This window comes from Cololabis saira, chromosome 2, assembly GCF_033807715.1.
Source record: "Cololabis saira isolate AMF1-May2022 chromosome 2, fColSai1.1, whole genome shotgun sequence".
Lineage (NCBI taxonomy): Eukaryota > Metazoa > Chordata > Actinopteri > Beloniformes > Belonidae > Cololabis > Cololabis saira.
The window spans coordinates 43,010,075-43,032,659 of NC_084588.1; the positions used below are offsets into that span (position 1 = coordinate 43,010,075).

The following is a 22,585-nucleotide window of genomic DNA, read 5'->3' on the forward strand; positions in this document are numbered from 1 at the left end:
AAGTAGAGCTCCACTGGTCAACGCGAGAGGAGAGACCTGACTATTGAAGAAAAGGGCTCAAAAAGAGAATTACTGCTCTTTACATCATTTCAGTGTGATGATACTGCTGTTGGCTCGAGGATCTCAGGTAGCGATCTGTATTGCAGCAGAACTGAAAAAACATCTGACTGCAGACACTCTCTGATGCTGAATCACTGTGTTGTGAAGAGGATACTCAGCGTTGTCTATTGTCTTTTTCAGTTTTTAAAGTATCCATCTCTGCACAATCAGGCACCAGAACAGAGCCAGCTTTCATTATCAGTTTGTCTGTTTTTTTTAAGTCACTGGCTCTGATGCTGCTACCCCAACAGATCACTCTCCGATGACTCTCTAACGCAGACTTATAAGAGATCAAAATCAGAAATCAGAATCAGAATCAGAAAGGGGGTTTATTGCCAAGTTTGTCAACACACATAAGGAATTTGTTGTGGTGATTGGTGCAATAGAGTAAAATAAAAAATAAAAATAAAAAATAAAAATATAAAGCAAACAAATATATATGGAGATAAACTGAGAGATAGAATAAAGTAAAATGTATAACAGGAATAAACAGAAATGTACAATATGAGGATTAAAAAGTGCCGGATATGAATCTTTACAAAAAGTGACGTAGGATGACAGATGACAGATAAAATGTATGTACAGAAATAAACAGTATAGACAGAAATGTACAATATGGGGTTTTTAAAGTGTCGGATGTGAGTCTGTACAAATGTTAGAGATATGCAACACCTTGCCGTATACACTAAGCTTCCTCAAGAAGTACAATCTTCTCTGTCCCTTTTTGTAGACAGCATCACTGTTGCATCTCCAGTACAACCTGTTTTCCAGGTAGGATATTTGCATTCAATGATTCTTCTACCAAACTGGATTTTACTTGATTAGGAACATACAGTACCTATAAATGATTAACTGAAAGAATCAGAGAAAAAATGCAAGTGACCGCTAGATGGCTACTCTTGATCTTTGGACACCATTAGAATATTTTTCCCAATATCTCGGCTTTAGAGTCTGTGCTCACGAATGAGATGACATAACTGGTGATGAAGTATTGGGTCAAGATCGTGCTGCAATTTGAAATTATTAACAATGATGGTTGAATTTATTGTTACATTTTACTGTGGTTAAAGGTAATAAGTAAACGCAGGCCTATTGGGGGTATAAATAGTCCTTGCCTGCATTTACTTTTATGTAAATGTGTTACATGCAATATAAAGTGGATAGGCCCAAAGGTCACACAGTGATAAACAGTCAGAGGAGAGACTGTTATAAAACTTTAAAAGATTAATCATAGGTAAAGGATAACTTGTAGGATAAAAGTACATGTATTATGGTAAAATTTGACAGAAATTAAAAGAAAGAAAGAAAGAAAAGTCAAGATGTTTTATTGATTGAATGCCTACCCCGTCAAAAAGTGTAAAGTCTTATACAGGTTAGAATTTGTTGTGAAACTACGCCATCTTGTGGTCATTTATGAAAACTTGTAATTACGTTGTAATGCCTGGCATTAATCCCTGGAACTCACAATTTGTTCTCCTTTTGTCAATGTATGTGGGACTTTTTTTTTAAATTCAATATATGTAACACAATCACATCTCCCGAAAGACTGTTATTCAAAAGAAAAACAAATACAATTATAAAAACAAATAACAAAATCAAATATAAAAACATGATTTTCACGAGGTACAAAGAGGAAGGGCTTTAGCGGCTTTTAGGGGCCTGCAGATAACACTATTGGGGGAATGGGTAGATTTGTTTATAATTATGTACAAAGATGGGCAGCTAATTATATGTGTATGTATGCATGTGTATGTATATATATATATATATATATATATATATATATATATATATATATATATATATATATATATATATATATATATATATATATATATATATATATATATATATATATATATATATGTGTGTGTGTGTGTGTGTGTGTGTGTGATTATGTGTGTAAGTGGATATTTACATAGATATAGAGCAGATGTAGTTAATAGAGACAGTATAGTGTAAATAAGTATATTTATATAAATATTTATCTGGGCATGTGTGTACAAATATATAGAAATATTCAACTATGTGTATGTATGTATAGGTATGTGTGTGAGTATAATTACAGTATATAATAATAATAATAATAATAATAATAATAATAATAATAATAATAATAATAATAATAATAATAATAATAATAATAATAATAATAACAATGATAATTAATGATAATAATGATAATAATAATAATAATAATAATAATAATAATAATAATAATAATAATAATAATAATAATAATAATAATAATAATAATAATAATAATACTGTTATTTAACAGTGTGAGTACAGTGTGTGAGTATTTATAAATACGGGTTAAATGATTTGTGAAGTGTAGGATTAAATTTACACTTCTTCCTAGGATGAAATTCTTGGTTTTGTTGTTTTGTTTTCCTAAACTTCTCTTGAAGTGTTGTTTTTTTACATGTAAAAAAATAATATAAATCAAATCAAATCAAATCAAATAAAAAAACAAACAATCAAAGGCTGGGAGTTTAACTTCAGGACGGGACACCGTAGCCCCGCCCACCAGGGGGCGGGGTAACGTAGCCCCGCCCCAATAAGGGCGTGGCCTCGAGCACCCAGGGGGCGTGGCCTCGCGTCTCCGCCGCGGCTCCGCTCTGGCTCGTCCCTGCACGTCTGCGTGCGCCGCGCGTCGTAGGTCGTTTGAAACGGGAACAGATGAGAACAAACAGGCCTGCGGGTTGAGGAAGTGACATGATAACATAAGGTTTGGCCCTGTTTGTGCGTCGGGAGCGACCGGACAGCGATGCCGCCGCAGCGAGTCTCCGCTCTGCCGAGGCAGCAGTCTCTGCTGCTGCCGGCCGTCATCAACCCCTTCGTGCAAGACACCAAGATAAGCAAAACCACCCTGATCAAAGTGAGTATTGGGGCTTCTGTTAACGCAGGCTTGCAGAGAGAAGTCGATGCTTGTAGTTACAGGGCGCTCACACTCGTTCAGACGTGTGAGATTGCCCACAGTCACACACACACACACACACACACATGCACACATGCACACACACACATGCACACACACACATGCACACACACATGCACACAGTGTGTATAGCCACGGCCTATAATCTTCAGCAGCTTGGACAATCGGCTCTGTGCACAATGAAAGCATTTATGCTCTCTAGAGAGCTGTGCAGTGATGTGGGTTTCCAGAACAGTGCACACGTCTGCTCTCACAAAGGTCAGGTGTTATCCTGCTGCAGCTGACGCTGACGTTTCTCTGACCCTTCAGCCCGGGCGTGCACATCTGTGTCAATGTTTCCTTCTCCTGCAGTGTGTCCTGCTGGGAATCTTCCTGGTCCCTCTTCGAGCGGTCTTCATGTCCCTGGTCCTGATGGTGACATGGCCCGTGGCTGCCATTATCACCTTTAACCACCCCCTGAAAGGAACAGTGGAGCCAATGACAGGCTGGAGACGGTAACTATGGATACAGACCCCATCCCATCTCAACACAGGCTCCCACAGAGCCTCCCCGTCCCTCGTAGCTCATAGGTTCACACCCAACCATCGCAGGCCCTATCCATATCAGTCTTAAATCACTTAAAAAAATATGAATAATGGAAAAATAACATAATTACAATGCGTAAGACATGTATCTTGCTCAAAAGAAGCTCAAATAAATTGACTCGCAGCCATCACTGGCCAGTATGGCCCCGTCACTGCTGTGTTACGCATCAATAGATCATCTGTAAGAAAAAAGTACACCAGTATCCTCGAGCAGCCTCTGGAATAAAGGACATTTTATGAAACACACGTGCTTTTATCACCATGAAGGGACCTTTCTTTCACATTAGGTCTCTAACATTTCTTTTATACAGAAGCATACTCAATAGTGCTCCAAAGGTAAATTATCTGTGTAAATAAATATCTCCTAATAGGTCACAATAGTGTTTCAAGGTGGTTTTCTGTTCATTTACAATAAATAAAACCACTGACAGTATGAAATATGGGATTAATTTATTGTTTTGGGTGCTTGTGATTCCTTTTGATTGTAATATACAATGAGAGAGGAGTGAGAAAATATGGGTTTGATTTACATACATATGCAAATGATGTTTCTGTCCGAGTTGTGAAACACAGCGGTCGGCCGTGGTTCTTTGCTCGGGGCCATTTATTTCAATATTCTGGCCTCACTGCCAACAGAAACGCCAGTATCACGCCGCCCTTTCGTTTGGGACGATCTGGTTCTAAAAATGTCTCATCTGTCCATTCGGATCCGGGCGATCTGACTCAGATCAGAGTAAAAGCACATTCAAAGCTTTAAAATAAGTTTACAAGAGGCGCGCTCTGCAGAGGGAGGGGGCGGGGTGGCTCACTTCCTTGTGTTACACCAGCTCCTACTAACAAAACTGTCAATGCATAACAGAAAGAACTTCTTTTTTTGTTCTCTGTTGTATTTTGACCAAACCATGTCACAGACATTTCATCCTCAGGAAACTTAGTCAACTATGAAAAAGAAAGCTTATAGACAGACATATAGGAGGTCATGTGTGTTTTTCTTATTAGGACAGGGCGGTTGAACTCAAGCTTATCTTGTGTGTTTTGCACCAGCTGTGTTTATATTTTATTTTGAAACAATGCAAAAGTGCACTATTTAAACAATTAAAGGTTTTTCTTTCAAAAAAAAAGAAAAAGAAAGCTTATAATATGTCTCCTTTAAAACGTCTTTGCCCCAAAAAAGAGCTATTTGCGTTCAGTGCATTTAAAACAGAGAAACAAAAAGAAAAAGATACTCTGTTCAAGCATGAAAATGGCGATATTTACTGAAACGGGAAGGAACAGGAGAGGCGTGCGTCGCAGCTTCGTGAAACAGACACAGCAGAAGCAGCACATTCTCCAACCGATGGTCCCTGATGTGGAAGAGAGAATGTGTCGCCGGAGCCGCTTCTGCTGAGTCATGCTTTGCGAGATCATATCTGCACAAGCTGACTCCCACCAGCATTACCTCAGCTCTGCTCCCCTGGCTTCTCAGAGAGGAAGTGATCTGTGGTGCTAGCAGAGGGGCGCAGGGGGAAATGACGGTGCGAGTCTCTTCTTAATACATTTACATACAGATAAGAGATCAAGAAATGCTCTGACTGATACTTCTGGTTGCTCAGAAACTGTCGATTGTCTGACTGGTTCTCCTAGATGATCTCGGCCTCGATGGACGTATCTTTGAACGCATCGTTTGCCTGAGAAATCTGATATGTTCATATGTTTTTTTTTTGTTACTATTGTTATAAAATGGGTCAAATCCAAATATTTTCCAGTAACTAAGAGCATCGTGATGACACAGTTCCTGGGAAACATGTTTATGATGTGGACATTTTTCCATTGTGAGCACAAAATATTTATCTTCCGGACTGTGCCCGTTTGGCGCAGCCTGGAAGATAAAATTAGGCCAAAGTGGGACGAGGAATGTTTGTGGGACCAAACTCAAACTCAAAAGAGCCTCGCTCTGCTGAGTCATGTCCGATGAAACAAAGCTAACAGAGGCCAAAGGTCAAAAGTAAAGGCAAAGGAGTGCACAGCCAGCAGCAGGTTGATTGTGTCGCTGCATCGGGGCAGCCTCGCGGCTCGGTGCTCAACAGCAACACTTTTACTGGTTTCAAACAGTCACATTTCTTTCCCGTGAGAGTTTTGAATGCTCTCTCTGCGCCTGTGTGGGCTTCCTCCTCCGGCGGTCTAGAAACATGTACGTCAGGCTGACCGGTAATGGACCGTCCAGGATGTTCCCGACTTTCACCCGAACAGAGCTGGGACTCCAAATATACATTAAATGAGCAGCTATAGATGGCCGAGGGGTGAATGTTTGAATATTAAGAGATCCATATATTAATTTAAATACTGATAAATGGCAAATATTTAGTGATTGTGGGTTCGTTTAGCCCAGGGGTCGGCAACCTGCGGCTCTAGAGCCGCATGCGGCTCTTTAGCGCCACCCTAGTGGCTCCTGGAGCTTTTTCTAAAATGTTTCACCTTTTTTTCCTTTTTTTCCCCTTTTTCTTCTTTTTTTTCTTCCTTTTTTTCTCTTTCTTTCTCTTTCTTTTCTCTTTTTTTCTCTTTTTTTTCCTTTTTTTCTTTCTTGCTTTTTTTTGCTTTTTTCCCTTTTTTCTTCTTTTTTTCTTCCTTTTTTTCTCTTTCTTTGTCTTTATTTTCTCTTTTTTTCTCTTTTTTTCCTTTTGTTCTTTCTTTTCTTGTTTTTTTTCTTTTTTCTTCTTTTTTTCCTTTTTTTCCTCTTTTTTTTCTTGCTTTTTCCTTTCCTTTTTAATCTCAACATTTCGGCTTTTTTCTCAACATTTCGACTTTTTTCTCAACATTTCGACTTTTTTCTCAACATTTCGACTTTTTTCTCGAGATTGTACTTCAACATTAATCTCAACATTTTGACTTTTTCTCTAAATATTGACTTTTTTCTCCACATTTTGACTTTTTTTTCGACATTTCTCCTTTCACCATTTGTCTTCATTCTAAGGTTTATACAAGACTTTTCATTTTTTGCAGCTCCAGACATATTCGTTTTTTGTGTTTTTGGTCCAATATGGCTCTTTCAACATTTTGGGTTGCCGACCCCTGGTTTAGCCTCTGTGCACTAACCAGACTGCAGCCACTTCTGCATATTATTCACCTCAGAGATTACGGAAACAATAGAAAAAAACCTTTCGTGTGCATTGTCAGGCTTACACGTTCCCAAGGTTGTCGCAGTCTTCGGTATTTCTAAAATGTCTGAGGGTTTTGCTACGGGAGGAAAAGACGTATATCTCAATGCTGCACATTCCTTACTTGCATCGTTAATATTGAATGAAAGAAGTCGTCTCTGTGGAAAATGTGCATTTCTGATCCAACTCAAAATCACTTTGTCGACTTTCCCGTGAAATTCCAGCCATTGTTTTGTGGTCCGAGCTGTATCAGTGTTGTTTTAGGCCGGTAATCTCTCGTCAACCCCCACTTGTAGACGTGCATGGAAGTGCTCTCAGCTTACTGGCTCTATAACATGTTGCTTCAAGCCTTTTGGAATTGGAGCAAAGGAGAAGTACGTCACGTGCGATAAATCCCTGGCGTGAGTGATTTGTTCCGAGCACCCCTTTTACTGCTCTGTGGCTGCTGCCCGAAAAGGGAGGCTACTGTATATAATAACGGCCGCGCTGACTTGACCGAGTGATTCGATTTGAGTTTCTTTTTCACCCGACCCAGGGTGACATCGCACTCAGCTTCGCGGGGCATGATTTAAAGTGCTTCAAATGGGTTTGCAGCCTCTGAATGAGTTTTAAGAGTTCTGTTAAGTCTAAACAACTCTGCATGATGACATCATACCTTTTCTCTAGAGCTTGAGGAAGTAACTTGTGGAGCCAACATTTGCTGCAATGCTCGAGTCAGAGGAAACCCTGCAACACAGTGCACTTCTTCCCATTACTACATTGCCTTTATTCAGTTCATTTAAAGAAAGAGAGTCATATCTTAAAGAAAGTCAGAAGAAAAATCCTTTATCAGCTTAATGTATAAGTCTGCAGAAAGAATTATGTGCCTTCAAATAGGGCTGGGCGATATATCGAGATTTTAATATATATCGATATATTTTCAAGCACGATATGGTACGAGACACTATCGTTTATATCCATTCTTTTTTTTTTTTTTTTTATGATTTTGATATAGCTTATTTTGTGACAGATTGACTTGAATGTTTTATTTGAGATTTGCACAAAAGTTTTGTTATTTGTTATCTGAACTGTCAACTTCAGTGGAAAAGTCTGCCTGCTACTGTCTACATTGTATTAATTACACAGGGTATTTTAATTTAATTGTTATGCAGGAAAGGGATATTTGTTTTATTTTATTCAAGAAGCATTTTTATTCTATATATGCAGGCAGTTTATTTTTATTTTATTTGTTTTATACATTTTGATATTGTGCAGACCTCTGTTAATAAAGGTATCTGTGTGACATTTGGCACGAGGCTTTGTATTAAAACTGACTGTTTTTTCAAGGGTTTGCCTCAGAAAAATGAAGTTAACAGAGATGCTATGCTATAATGCTTTGGGGGAAACCCCAATTATGGCACAGAAAAAATATCGATATATATCGAGTATCGCCATTTAGCTAGAAAATATCGAGATATGACTTTTGGTCCATATCGCCCAGCCCTACCTTCAAAGCCTATTTGCTCTTTTTACTCCTTTTATTTTTTCCATAATCTCCTAAATTCACTAATCGAAAGCATTTTTTTTTTTTTTCCATGACTAGGTTCATGTGTCGGAGGGTAATGGCGTTCCTGGGGAGGGCGTACTACTTCTCCATGGGCTTCAGGGTGGTAGTCAAGGGCAAGCAGGTGAAGAGCAGCGAGGCCCCCATCCTGGCCGTGGCCCCCCACTCCACCTTCTTCGATGGCATAGTGTGCATCGTGGCCGGCCTGCCCTCCACGGTCTCGCGCGTGGAGAACCTGGCCACGCCCATCTTTGGCAGTAAGATGCTTTTTAATTTGCATTGTTATAACACAGGAAAGTTGGGGCGTGTGTGTTTCGAGGAAGCTTGTCTTATTATAAAAACTTCCTCTGCAATGTCTTGTGTGTGAAATTGTGAAAGTCGGTGGGTATGAAACTTTGTCAGGCTTAGGAGCTGAAGGGAAATGGGCTTTAATTTGGCAACGGTAGCAGCTGCATAGTCACCAAAAGCACACCAAAAATATTGGATATCTTTATTGAAGGCCCACTTTAAACAAACAATGTGAAGGTGGAAAAAATAAATGAAGCCATTGAGTAATTAACTATACTTAAAGGTAATAAAAATAGTCTGTTTGCACCGCTGGAGTCTTATTAATGAGGAGAGTTTGTCGGTGTTGGCATTGTTGGTTTAGAGCCACTTTCACGGATAAAAGACAAACATACATTTGCTGTTTATAAGAAGCATGAGTCGAACGATCCTTTTTAAACAGGATATCTCTGAACGTATACAATCACGAGTGGTTGAACGGTTTAAGGATGGAAAATGATACAAAGTCATCTTAAATAGTTTAGACATCCATCAGTTCATAGTTAAACAAATATCTATAAATAGAGGAGGTTCAGTACTGTGGCCAGTCTTCCTAGAAGCTTCTCTCAGCCGCCCCTTCCCAGAAGTGCAAAAGTCCAAAAACACGACGCAGAAACCTCAGCGATGTAAAGCAGGCAAGTACGTCACGGGGATCAGATGAAGGCTTCACAACATCCCTGGAACCGGCAAAACCCCTCTGTTTATGGGTCGACCATGTGAAAGTCCCTGAACGGGCAGGATTCCTTCACCAAATTCTCTGGAGAAGGCAGCTGTTGTCCAAAACCAATGTTTGCTGAAGAGCAATTTACAATTCTTCTGGGAAAATGTCGTATGGATTGATGAGACAAAAATGTTTGGGAAGAATACGGCACACTGTGTATGATGCAAAAAGGGCACAGCTTACCATCAAAATATAAACCCTAAATAGTCGTATGGCGGATGGAGTATCATCATTTGGGCTTCCTTTGCTCCCTCAGGGACCGAACCACTGGTGCTCATCAAGGGAAAGATGAATTCACAGAGCTCCCAGATTTGGTAACGGTTTGCAAATACTGCAGGATTATGTGGAGGTCGCTGTCGACCAGCCGAGGCTCAGTAGAAGTCGAAAGAATGCAGCAGAACAATGAGCATAACCCTTGCAAGGCGCCAAGGCGCCAGCGCGAAGGCGCCTCAGCTCCTCAGAGGGCTTGCCTATCCCATAGCGCCTTGCAAGGGTTGAGCAGGGAAGTAAATCCACCACAAAATGGCTTCAGAACAAGGACAATCCATGGTTTGGTCAGAGCCCAGACCTGAATCCCAGAGAGATGCAGAGGAATGACTTCAGAAAAGCCCTTTATCCCAGACATGTGACATGTAATGAACGGTCCACAATGACCCCTGAACGTTCCCCGGGTGTGTCTCATGATATGCAGGTCTGTACCTGTGCTTTTACAGGATTCTGTAGCCAAGGAAAGAGCTTCTTTGGCTAAGGAAGTTCGTCCAGCTATTAACTCCAAGGGGTTACTTACGTCTTCCTGCACCACTGTGAACGTTTCATGTGTTCGGTGAAGACAGTAAATTATAATTGTACAAGTACAAGGGGACAAGGCAAAACTGGACCCGGGTGATGAGGTGTAAAAAAAACCTTGCATAGCGTAGAATGCCAAAAAAATAAGGCTTTTTATTTTATGTAAAAAAAAAAACACATACAGGCGGAGGGCAAAATCAGTATTTCTAAAAAAAAAAAAATAATAAAAAAATAAATAAAAAAAAAATGGCACAATGGGGCATAGCCTCTCAACAAGCTTCCTCCATTCAGCAGACCCCTCTTCTGGTATGCAGCTGCTGTTTATAAACCCAGGCAGGGTGGAGAGGTTGATTGGACACAGGTGTGCCACAATCAGCAGAACCAGGCACACCTGTGTGCTGCTCCCCCGCAGACCACGCCCAATCCTCCACTCTGCCACACACATTAAAAAAAAGTCCAGTGATGGTGAGAAGGGGAGGGGTTGCTCACTTTCTCATACATACATACATACATACATACATACATACATACATACATACATACATACATACATACATACATACATACATACATACACACATTTACACATGCATGCATACGTACATACATGCAAGCATGCACACATACATACACACATATCCATGCATGGATGTATTCCGACATAGATGTGTAGATACACACATACATGCATGCATACATTCACACATACGCGCATATGCGCATACATGCATACACACATATCCATATCCATGCATGAATGCATTCCTACACACATGCACGCATGCATGCATGCACGCACGCATGCATGCATGCATGCATGTATGTATGTATGTATGTATGTGTGTGTGTGTGTGTGTGTGTGTGTGTGTGTGTGTGTGTGTGTGTGTGTGTGTGTGTGTGTGTATGCATGCATGCATGCATACATACATACATACATACATACATACATACATACATACATACATACATACATACATACATACATACATACATATGCATACATACATACATGCATGCATGCATACACGGCGTAATCGGGGGGGAAAAGATACGAGAAAAAAACAATTCCTGCGTCCTCCTTAAGTATGTGTAAATGTTGCTTTGCTGCCCTCTCTGCAGGGTTTGTACGTTGCCTCCAGCCAGTGCTGGTGTCCAGAAAGGACCCAGACTCCAGGAAGAATACAATCCAGGAAATAGAGAGTCGGGCCAAGTCGGAAGGCCACTGGCCACAGGTTTGTTGAACAGCACAGATCACAGAAACCTCTCTGTAAATATGACTCTTTCTCCAACTAAAAGAGCATGTACAGTGTTGACTTGCTTTTACATCAAAGTGACTGAATGTATAGTCCGAGCATCAGTAAACTTGATAAAAATGATTGAAACTTGACAATGCTTTGTTCCTCAGCTTCTGATATTTCCAGAGGGAACGTGTACCAATCGCTCGTGTCTTATCACTTTTAAACAAGGTAAGTAAAAAATATATTATATCATGTAAATGTGATTGTTTATTTGTTTTTTTGTGTAGTATAGGAAAATAAACCATAAAAGTACAAAACAGCTCTTTCCTATAGAGTAGTTCCTCTTTTCTCTGCGGCTCAAAGCAGACCAGAGAGTTGCTTTAAACTTCCTCGACTGAGCAGAAAAGGCTGCACAACTGGAAGACTGTTCCGCGGTTCATCCTGCTATCAGTCCTGAGAAGGATGAACAGCGTCGTGACTCGTGCAGAAGTCTGTCCCATGCAGATGTTTTGCAGTTACATGAATTAAGAATAAAGAGTCTGTCTCTGTCTGTATCTTAAAGGGACTGAAAAACAAATATAGGTGATCAAACTTTGACGTAATTACAACACTATGCATGGCCTAACACTTTTGAACAGTACCACAGCTTCTGGATCCATTTGTGAACCACCGGTTCAGATGTTACAGTTTAAACCCTTTAATAATAAGAATAATAATAAATATGCATCCAGCATTACAGGGTCAAAGCTGTTCTTCTTCTTCAGTTCTTTCCTGACAGTAAATTCCACCACTTCTTTGTCTCTTGTTGTGCGTTCTCCTCTCCGCCTACAGGGGCTTTTATCCCAGGTGTCCCCGTCCAGCCGATCCTCATTAGATATCCAAACAAACTGGTGAGCCCCTGGAACTGTAATGTAGTATTATCAGAAACTCGGCTACTAATGGTAATAATCATCTTATTCTGGTGGTCTATAAATCTATGTTTTGTTTTGTTTTAGGATACGGTGACATGGACGTGGCAAGGTTTCACCTCGTGAGTGGGATTTATTAGAGAATGTTTGATGTTGTCTGTTGGACAAGACCATTTGCATGTTTTGTGAAAGCGTGTGCATGGCTTCTGCTGCTTTTTAAAAACATTTTTTTTACAGTGCCTGGCCAAAGCTGAGTCTATAGCTTTATTATGACCTTGACCTGCAACCCCAGGTCGTCACAGACACGCCCGTAGGCATGATGGGTGCACACAGACCGAGCAGCAGGCCTACCATCACCTCAATGTGCTCCATAGTTCTGTTACCAATGTGTCGCTCTACACGAACGGAGTTGTCGCATACAGAGACGTCACCGGGGTTTTGGGCCGCCTCGGTGCGACGACCCCACCTACACTGAGGTGGTACTGAATTGTAATGGGAAACAAACAAAACACCGGCGTGTGCAATCGAGTAAAGCTGAGTAGAGCTAAGACTCGTTCTTTTTTTCAATTCAATCTAGTAATACTTCATGTTGCAGTGAACCATCAAACCAGATCTTCACCAAATCAGAATTGTGTTGGAACTGGACCATGTGGCTAGTAGCGAGAATCGTTTTAAGGAATAAGAAGACTAGTGATGCACCGAATGTTCGGTAACCGAAATTGTTCGGCCGAAAATAGCAAAAAAACACTTTCGGTGTTTGGTGGAATAAGTACGGGAAAAAAACGAACAATTACTAACGACATCCTCCAAGAAAATAACCCAGATTTTAAAAATTATTATACAAGGCTTCCAATTGCAGAGATCAGCCCCACCGCGACACGATTAATTGGATTTGAACGGGAGAAAATTAAAAAGGATTATGGGAAGAAATACAGTTAAGGGTTAAATTACTCACCAGTGCAAACGCATTAATTCACAGCTGTACTTTCCCAATAGGAGCATCATCACTCTTCTTGGCACTGTATTCGACAGTGATCACTACTTTAACAACCTTCCAGACAGCTTGTTTTGCAATAGCTTTGATTGAATATCTGCAGTCGACTATAATACTTGTGTTCTGTGCAGGAAGACGCTGCTGCTTCTAACACTTTCCCAGCTCTACACCACCGTAGAGATAGAGGTAACAGATGTGTGCGTCCAAATGAAACGTTGTACGCTGATTTGTTTTAGTGCCTTCAGAGAAAATGTCTGGCTTTCGTGCAGAGGTGCAGGAGTGTAACTTCTGCCGAGCTTCCTTGTAGCCTTTTCTCTTCTGTTTGTTCTGTTCTCCAGTTCCTGCCGGCGCAAGTCCCCACAGAGGAGGAGAAGAAAAGCCCCACTCTTTTTGCCAGCAGAGTGCGAGAAGCTATGGCCAAGTGGGTGTTTATCAGTGATATGCCTGTTATGACCTATGGAAAGCGTGTTGAGTTGATGAAAAGTGCCATAAAAAACACCTTCCTTGCTTTGAATTGCACATTCCACTGTAACCCTCGAGACTGCAGTGAAATACAGTTCAATAGGAAAGTAAAAGTGCATATTCCTGCGAGCAGTAAAGTAAATTGTGAACAGTTATTATGAGTATGTTAAGGCGAGTTTTGTGACTGCCCTGCTTTGATCTTCCTGATCTTTGCTGTTCTTCCTCACCTGCTCCCTCTCGCGCCACACAAGCATTTAAGCCAGGGGCCGGCAACCCAAAATGTTGAAAGAGCCATATTGGAGCAAAAACACAAAAAACAAATATGTCTAGAGCCGCAAAAAATGAAAAGTCTTAGAATGAAGGCAACACATGCTGCATGTATCTATATTAGTTATAACTGTGGGAAGATTTTTTTTCATTATGCACTTCGAGAAAAAGTCGAAATGTCGAGAAAAAAGTTGAAATGTCGAGAAAAAAGTTGAAATGTCGAGAAAAAAGTTGAAATGTCGAAATTAATGTTGAAGTACAATCTCCAGAAAAAAGTCGAAATGTTAAAAAAAAGTCGAAATGTTGAGAGAAAAGACGAAATGTCGAGAAAAAAGTTGAAATTTCGAGAAAAAAGTCGAAACGTCGAGATTAAAAAGGAAGAAAAAAGAAAAAAAGGGAAAAAAAGAAGAAAAAAGAAAAAAAGGAGAAAAGGAGAAAAAAAGGTAAAAAAGAGGAAAAAAGAAGAAGAAAAGAAAAAAAAAAAAAAAAGGTCAAACATTTTAAAAAAAGCTCCAGGAGCCACTAGGGCGGCGCTAAAGAGCCGCATGCGGCTCTGGAACCACGGGTTGCCGACCCCTGATTTAAGCTGACAGCTAAGTCAACGTTCTGCTTTCAGGGCTTTGAGAGTCCCGGTGACCGACCACACGTATGAAGACTGTCGCCTGATGATCTCAGCCGGAGATTTGACACTTCCCATGGAGGCTGGCCTGGTTGAGTTTACCAAGATAAGCCGTAAACTCAAGTAAGAGCATCTTCCGTTTGTTGATCACTTACAAAGATATTGTTTAATAACAGGAACTGACTCTGTTTTGTGTTTCATATTTAGTTTGAAGTGGGACAACGTGAGGAAGGAGCTCGAGGGCTTTGCAACCATAGCCAGCACCTGCAAGGGAGGACGTATAACCATTGAGGAGTTTGCCAAGTTTCTGAAGATTCCTGTCAACCCCATGCTGGAGGAGCTGTTTGCTCTGTTTGACAGGGTGAGGACCTGCAAATCAAAAACGTTGTCCCCTGATCATTTTTACATAACCAGCTTACTTCAGATCACTAAATAGCAGTACAGGACTGTCTCAGAAAGTTATAATATTGTGATTTTCTGTAATGCAATTACAAAAACAAAAATGACATACATTCTGGATTCATTACAAATCAACTGAAATATTGCAAGCCTTGTATTGTTTTAATATTGCTGATCATGGCTTACAGCTTAAGAAAACTCAAATATCCTATCTCAAAAAATTAGAATATTCTGGGAATCTTAATCTTAAACTGTAAGGCATAATCAGCAATATTAAAATAATAAAAGGCTTGTAATATTTCAGTTGATTTGTAGTGAATCCAGAATGTATGACATTTTTGTTTTTTTAATTGCATTACAGAAAAAAAGGACTTTATCACAATATTCTAATTTTCTGAGACAGTCCTGTAGTTTGAATGACTAATTGAAGACCGAAGTTAGTATTATAATTTTTTTCAGTAACTCTTGGTACAAAAACCAAATAAATAAATAAAAACTGTCCTGACAAACAGCATTGTAAACTCAGCGGTTTGCACCGTTGTGTGGAGACGTCACATGCATCAGTGACATTGAACTGTAAGAGACTTGTGGTTTTATGCTTCCTGAAAACCAAAGTTGTTATCAAAATTGTCATAACTCTTCTTCACTTTTAAAATCAGGATAATTATGAGGAGCTGCCTCCACAGACTCCCAAACAGGCTGATGCATCGCATCATACACTGGTCTTCATACACGGATGCTGTTTCACTCTGGAACAGCTTCAATCTGGACTCACCAGACTGAGTTTTAGTTAACTTCACTGACCAGTGTTTTTCTAAGGCTTCACAAATGTTTAGTCCCAATATATTGAGTTCTTTTCACACTGATGATGTGGAAAAGGTATTACTCTCACGTATTTCCTTTAGTTAGACTTTTTCATCATAATCATTAGAAATCTTTTATCGTCCTCGTAGATTATGCTTCATTGCTTTTTTTCCAAGTTATAATGTAATGTACTTTATTGTTACAACACTTTACAACTAGCTTTCGGTGCACCAAAGTGCTTTACAGCAGTTAATAAATAAAAAGGAAGCTAAGTAAGAACAATCAAAAACAATGAAAGAACAGTGAAAAACAATAAATTACAACAAAGTCTAATAAGATCATCAAAAGTTTTAAAATTAATGACAGGAAGCCAATGGAGGGAGTCAAGGACGGGATTGATGTGCACATGTCTGTTGGTGTCGGTTAAAAGACAGGCGGTGGCATTTTGGACAAGTTGAAGGCGACTAAGAGAAGATTGGGAGACTCCAACATAAAGTGTGTTGCAATAATTGAAACAAGTGGTAACATAAACAATGAGAAGAGGATAGGGCCAAGAATAGACCCTTGTGGGACTCCGCAGGAGAGAGGAGCACTGGAAGAGGACAGGTCACCAACCATGACGGAGAAGGTTATACTGGATCAGAATGTCATAAACCATTTCAATGCAGTGCCGTGGATACAAACATGATCGCTTAGACGTGACAGGAGGACTGCATGGTCCACGGTTTCAAATGCTGCTGTAAGATCAGGCAGCATTAAAACAACAGGGCACTTGGCTTCCACAGACAGAGCAATATCTCAACTCATTTGCTAGTTCTATTTTTGCCTCACAATGCAGACCAATAATATGACCCCTTTGAAACATTGAACTTGACACTGTTCGCATTTCTTGGCTGGAAGAGCTTTTTTTTTTCTTTGATGTGACTCCTCTCTCATTTTTATCCTGTTGGATCTGACACAGAAACCTGATTTCAAATCAGAATTGTGTTATTTCAGTATGTGATCCTAAATTGGATTATATATCCAATACATTACCTGCAACATGCGTGAGAATTGATGTACTGGATGGATATATATACTTTTTTTACATTTTTACATTTTTCTACAAAAATGTCATACATTCTGGATTCATTACAAATCAACTGAAATATTGCAAGCCTTTTATTATTTTAATATTGCTGATTATGGTTTTCAGTTTAAGATTAAGATTCCCAGAATATTCTAATTTTTTGAGATAGGATATTTGAGTTTGTTATTTGAGAGATATTTTGAGTTTTTTATTTGAGCTGTAAGCCATGATCAGCAATATTAAAATAATAAAAGGCTTGCAATATTTCAGTTGATTTGTAATGAATCCAGAATGTATGACATTTTTGTTTTTGTAATTTCATTACAGAAAATAAAGAACTTTATCACAATATTCTAATTTTCTGAAACAGTCCTGTATATATATCCATCCAGTACATCAATTCTCACGCATGTTGCAGGTAATGTGTTAGATATATAATCCAATTTAGGATCATTACGTTACGTTTCTTTACCTTGATCTTTTCACTTATAGTTGGGAAAGTCTTTACCATCCTAATCATCATCCCTAACGAAGCTGCGATCACTTCCGTTCTCAACCATGTGACGTTTTCTGTTTTTGTCGATACTGATTCAGTTCAATTCATATCAAATTAAATCAAAAGTCGTGATTATCTGGGTTGTCTTGTGTCTTTGACTCCACCTAGAATGGAGATGGCACCATTGACTTCAGGGAGTATGTTATCGGCGTGACCATCTTGTGCCGACCAGCTAACACTGAAGATGTTCTACAGTTGGCGTTCAAGGTAGGATGGTTAACTATAAAGCCACTGATGTACTTGTGCTGGGGACTGAGGGTTATCCAGGACTGTACTGTAGTAAACATTGCATATAAGTACTATTGGTATCCATTACTTTGCATTAGCAGGCGCTTTTATCCAAAGTGACTTACAACCAGTACTTGAGTTGAGGGGGGATGAGGGGGGATGGAATCCCCCCCCTGAAATAAAAATGGTCAAAATCATCCCCTCTGAAATAAAAACGGTCAAAATCATCCCCCCTGTAAAACTGCCATCCCCCCTTTCCATCCCTTATGTCATTTCATCAATGAATATGGTATTACTGCTATTTCAACATTTAGAGTCATCACCAGAAAAATAACTTATTTGACAATTTTCACTTGAAATAAGTAGAAAAATCTGCCAGTGGAACAAGATTTATCTTCTTATTCCAGCAAAAAAATCTTGTTCCACTGGCAGATTTGTCTGCTAATTTTAAGTGAAAATATACTTGAAACAGGTGAAAATTGTTGTTTTTTCCAGTGATGAGTCTTGTTTTAAGTGTAATGAGATTTTTTTTACTAAAATGAGACATTTTAACTAGAAATAAGACAAATATTCTTGTTAAGATTTTGAGTTTTTGCAGTGATCCATTTTACTTATCCTGTGAAGGACAGAGTCATATTGATTTGTTCAGAAAACCGTTTTTTATTGTTGTGTTTTGGTGTATTTGATGTAAGCCCAGTGGATATTTAAACCTTCCTGCAGTATTTCTGCAGCTGTTTTGGTCAGTGCTATAATTTGTAATATATTATATTATTTGTAATCAGCACAAATTATCTGTCCCCATATGATAAAATCCACCATCCCCCCTGATTTTTTTTTTACAACTCGAGTACTGCTTACAACCACGCAAGTTTTATAACTGTGTGATGCTGATGTGTATACAAAAGATGAACAGGAAATGTAAAAATGTAAAAACAAATGCAAAAATTCAGCTGCCATCCCCGTGTCTGTTGTCAGTAGTAGCGCTACTGTAGGAAGAACAGAGGCAGCATTCACTGAGCCATGGATAATGTCAAGTTAACAAAGTGTGTCTGTTTGCTGGCCGTAAGGTCAGACGTAGTTCTGGGCAAAGAGCTGGTGTTTATGCGAAGGCAGCTGTTAGATCATTCTTGTTTGGCTAAATTATCAGACGTTAACCAACCACATTTTATGTCTACTGCTCCATCCTAATTAAAAATAATTAAAAGAAATGATTGCGCTCGTTGTTTTTCTTTGCAGCTGTTTGACACAGATGAAGATGAGAAAATCACCCACGATGAGTTCACCGCTCTGCTGCGCTCGGCTCTGGGTGTGTCCGATCTGAACATGGTTAAGCTCTTCAAGGAGATTGATGCTGATGGCTCCGGTTTCATCACCTTCAGTGAGTTGATCCTCCCTCCGGCCCGAGGTCTAAAGAGAAGCCACATTTCAGTGTTTTAATGGAGACGTATCATGCCCTTTTTTTAAGTTAACATTACTGCCCGAGGTGTCGCTGAAATGCCTGACGTAGGACAAAAGCTCCATTGTCAACCATGTATTCACACCACTGTTTATAGCAGACACTTTTAGGAGGAGGAGTCCTCTTCTCCCATCCCCTCTTTAGCAGAGTGCATCTCTTTTATTTATTTATTTGTTTATTTAAAAAGGATCCCCATTAGTCTTCACCATGGGAAGACTATTCTTCCTGGGGTCCACACATAGACATACAAAAGATTACAATAATAAAACTCAAAAAGGGTGAAAAACATTCATTAGAATTCCTGAAATAATAAATTGAAACAAAAATAAAAGATTAAGTATCCAACCATCCACATCTTAAGTAACAATATTTGCTACTATCACCAGATCTGTATCCACTTTTGAGCAAAATAGTTTGCAACGACTTTATAATTTATAATATACCCATACCTCTATTCATAGTAGTATAAATATACTACATATCATAATATACTCATACATTATAATATACTTATACTACTATACTATATATACACTCATAGCCTACAGTAATTTAGAATATATTTACTATTACATTTATAATATACTTACAATTTGCACAATAATCACAATATATACCTAGGACCGATCGTGACTTCCTTCTGAACCACAGCTGCTTCAGTCTCCTTTTAAAACTTGACACCTTGATTATTGCAACTATACATGGGGGGAGATCTTTGAGGCTTTGCCATGTCCACTTCAAAGATGCAGCAAATGAAGCTGAGTAGAGATAAAGATGAGGAAGCTGGATAATCGATGAAATAATCTATGATGTCACAAATTTCTCTGAACAGCTCACTCAATAACATTGGTGACCCCTCTAAAAGAATGAATAATTGTTTAATGTTGGAGTGTTTGACTTGGTGATCACTTAACCCTTGTGTTGTCTTTCGGTCAAGGGAGGGTGTAGGGAGAAAAGAGGGAATGAAGGAAGCAATTTAGATTTTTTTAGATTTATCTATTTGCACAGTTAAACATTACACACATAAAAGTACCAACTTTACAAATTTAAAGTACAGGAAGAGGCGAAAACTCAAAGGGCTTATCAGGTGCCTCCAACTATAGTTGGCATAAAATTTAATATCAAACTTATAAAAACAAAATATACAAATGAGCAGTTAGAAATCTATAGATGATAGAAATTAAAGGAAAATTACAAAGAATTTACACAAAAGAAAAAAGGGAGAAAAGATGGAAGGAAAGAAGGAAGTAAGAAAGAAAGGAGAAAAGAAGGAAAGAAGGAAGGAAGTAGGAAAGGGAGTAAGGAAGGGAGAAAAGATGGAAGGAAGGAAGTAAAGAAGGGAGAAAAGGAAAGAAAGGAGGACGGAATGGAGAAAAGGAAAGAAGGAAGGGAGGGAAGAAGGAAGGAATGGAGAAAATAAGGAAAAAAGGAAGGAAAAGCAAAGAAGGTAATAAAGGAACGAATGATGAAAGGGAGGTAGGAAGAAAAATGAGTAAAGGAGGGTAAAAAATTAGGAAAAGAGGAAAGGAAGGAGAGAGCATGGCAGGAGGAAAGAAGGATAGAAGCACAAGGGTTAAAATAGCCTCACTTACAGTATGTTCTCATGCACAAAAAATGTATTGTTTTTGGGTAATATGTTCCCTTTAAATTCTTTTTTACACCATCGAAGTGAGAAATATGTGCAATCAATATCATTTTTACTGCGACAGATACTGTACCTTGACCTGAAAAATGATCTCAATCTTTTATTTATTTTCTGGGTTTTATCTTTGTCTCTGCTTGTGATTCATTAGGTGAATTTCAAGCTTTTGCCACCACCCACCCAGAGTACGCCAAGCTCTTCACCACCTACCTGGAGCTCCAGCGGTACCAGGCCATCCAGGAGGCCGACCCCGGGGATCTGGAGCTGACCGGTCACAACGATCCAGGGGAAAACGATGAAGACAGCACATCTGACAAAAAAGACGACTGAAAATGAGAATAAATGTGACCTTTTACTCCGAAGCTCCGTCAGGAAAAAACACAGGGATCCCAGCTGCCGCCTCGCTGGAGCAGAATTAGAAAGTTCAAGTCGAGTTTGTTTCTTTAGGATGGTAGACTTCTTTTGTTTTCAATATTAGTGCCTTATAGAGATTTTAATGAGAAATTCCCCAAGTTGCCAGGGACTAGAAAAAAAAAGAAATGTGATAGGATCAAATTATGTCAATTTAAATGTTTAAAGTAGCTGCATAAACCCTGCAAATGTTGGAATTAACTTAGATGATGTACTTGTTAACTTCAACACCCCATTTGTGACCTTTTTTTCGGGACTTTCCCCGTTCGTGCACTGAGATGAATACATCCTCATGTTCTTTAGCCTTTTGTCTTTATGTTTTTTCTTTAAATGAGAGGAAAAACTGCCTAACTAACATTTTTTTTTTTTTTTTTTAATTAAGCGAGGAGCCTCTGCATTGCAGTTTAATTAGCGTTCAGTAAGCTTTAGCAATTTCTTTCTAGTCTGGCAAATCAAGAGATGTATTCTGTATTGAAGTTATGTTAACAACGAGCATAGATGCTGTGCATTACACTTTTTTCCAGCGCTCAGGGACACAGACCTTGTAAAACTGGTGCATAATTAGCCAGAGGTTTGCTCTGCATGTGTATCTATTTGCATTTCTACAGAAGAATGTTGTTGCTGAGACAGCACTGCGTCTGTTCGGCTTTAAGTTGACTAAAGAATATCAGCCGCAGAAAATAGGCCAATTTGTGAGCAAAAAGGCAACAGCGCGTCTTCACAGCCACATATCCCAGCAAAATATGCTTTGAGATTAACAAGAGGCATTGTTATTTATTTAGCAGAGCGCATAATGTGGATTTTTCTCTTTTTTTTTTCTTGTTAACACTGCAAAGTCTGCTTTTTTAAAATAAAACAAGAATACAATAAATACTCTTCCCTCGCTTGTGTTCTGTTTTTTTCTGCATTTATCACTTAAGAAACTTGTAATGACTTTTTCAGACTTTGTTAATGATTGGGAGCCGGTGCAGGTGAACGTGCTGCTGCTCTCGAGCCGCCACCAGGTGCCAGCAGTTACCTGCGACAGTCCTGCACTGTTCCTTCCTGGGAGAGTCTGCCGACCTTCTTGTCATCTGTTTTCAAGCGTTGGGGGCAAGTTTAAGTTAAAATAGGATTTACGATTAAGGGAACGCATGAGCTTATTTTCATATGTGCAGTCAAGAATGTTAGTGTGTAAGATATTTTATTTTATCTCAATTTGATTTCATTCAAAACAATTTGATCTTTAACCCTCCTGTTATGTTGCAGGCCAAATTGACCCATTTAAAAATAATAATAATTAAGAGTATTATTTGGGTATGAAATTTCTTCTGTTTAGCTTATTAAGTGGAATCAATATATAAAATGAAAGTGGTTCCTTTTAACATATTTGCCCCCAGACAGCAGGCAAAAGTGATTGC

General features: G+C 39.1%; 1 protein-coding gene across 1 annotated transcript; it reads left to right on the forward strand.

Moving 5' to 3' along the window:
• Window positions 1–2,715: 2,715 nt before the first annotated feature.
• lpcat2 (lysophosphatidylcholine acyltransferase 2) lies at window positions 2,716–22,068 on the forward strand. Its single transcript, XM_061745935.1, has 14 exons — window positions 2,716–2,980; window positions 3,392–3,534; window positions 8,341–8,558; window positions 11,252–11,364; window positions 11,538–11,598; window positions 12,202–12,260; window positions 12,366–12,400; window positions 13,404–13,458; window positions 13,611–13,693; window positions 14,618–14,743; window positions 14,828–14,981; window positions 17,557–17,655; window positions 18,913–19,054; window positions 20,926–22,068. The coding sequence occupies exons 1-14, from the start codon at window positions 2,870–2,872 to the stop codon at window positions 21,102–21,104; spliced, it is 1,578 nt and encodes a 525-aa protein (XP_061601919.1). The 5' UTR covers window positions 2,716–2,869; the 3' UTR covers window positions 21,105–22,068.
• Window positions 22,069–22,585: the final 517 nt, after the last annotated feature.

Excerpts from the sequence above, each read along its gene's own strand:
- lpcat2 (XM_061745935.1), top strand. The coding sequence starts at position 2,870 with ATGCCGCCGCAGCGAGTCTCCGCTCTGCCGAGGCAGCAGTCTCTGCTG. Across the intron at positions 11,365-11,537 it reads CGGAAGGCCACTGGCCACAG|CTTCTGATATTTCCAGAGGG; the intron begins GTTTGTTGAACA and ends TTTGTTCCTCAG. Across the intron at positions 13,694-14,617 it reads GTGCGAGAAGCTATGGCCAA|GGCTTTGAGAGTCCCGGTGA; the intron begins GTGGGTGTTTAT and ends TTCTGCTTTCAG.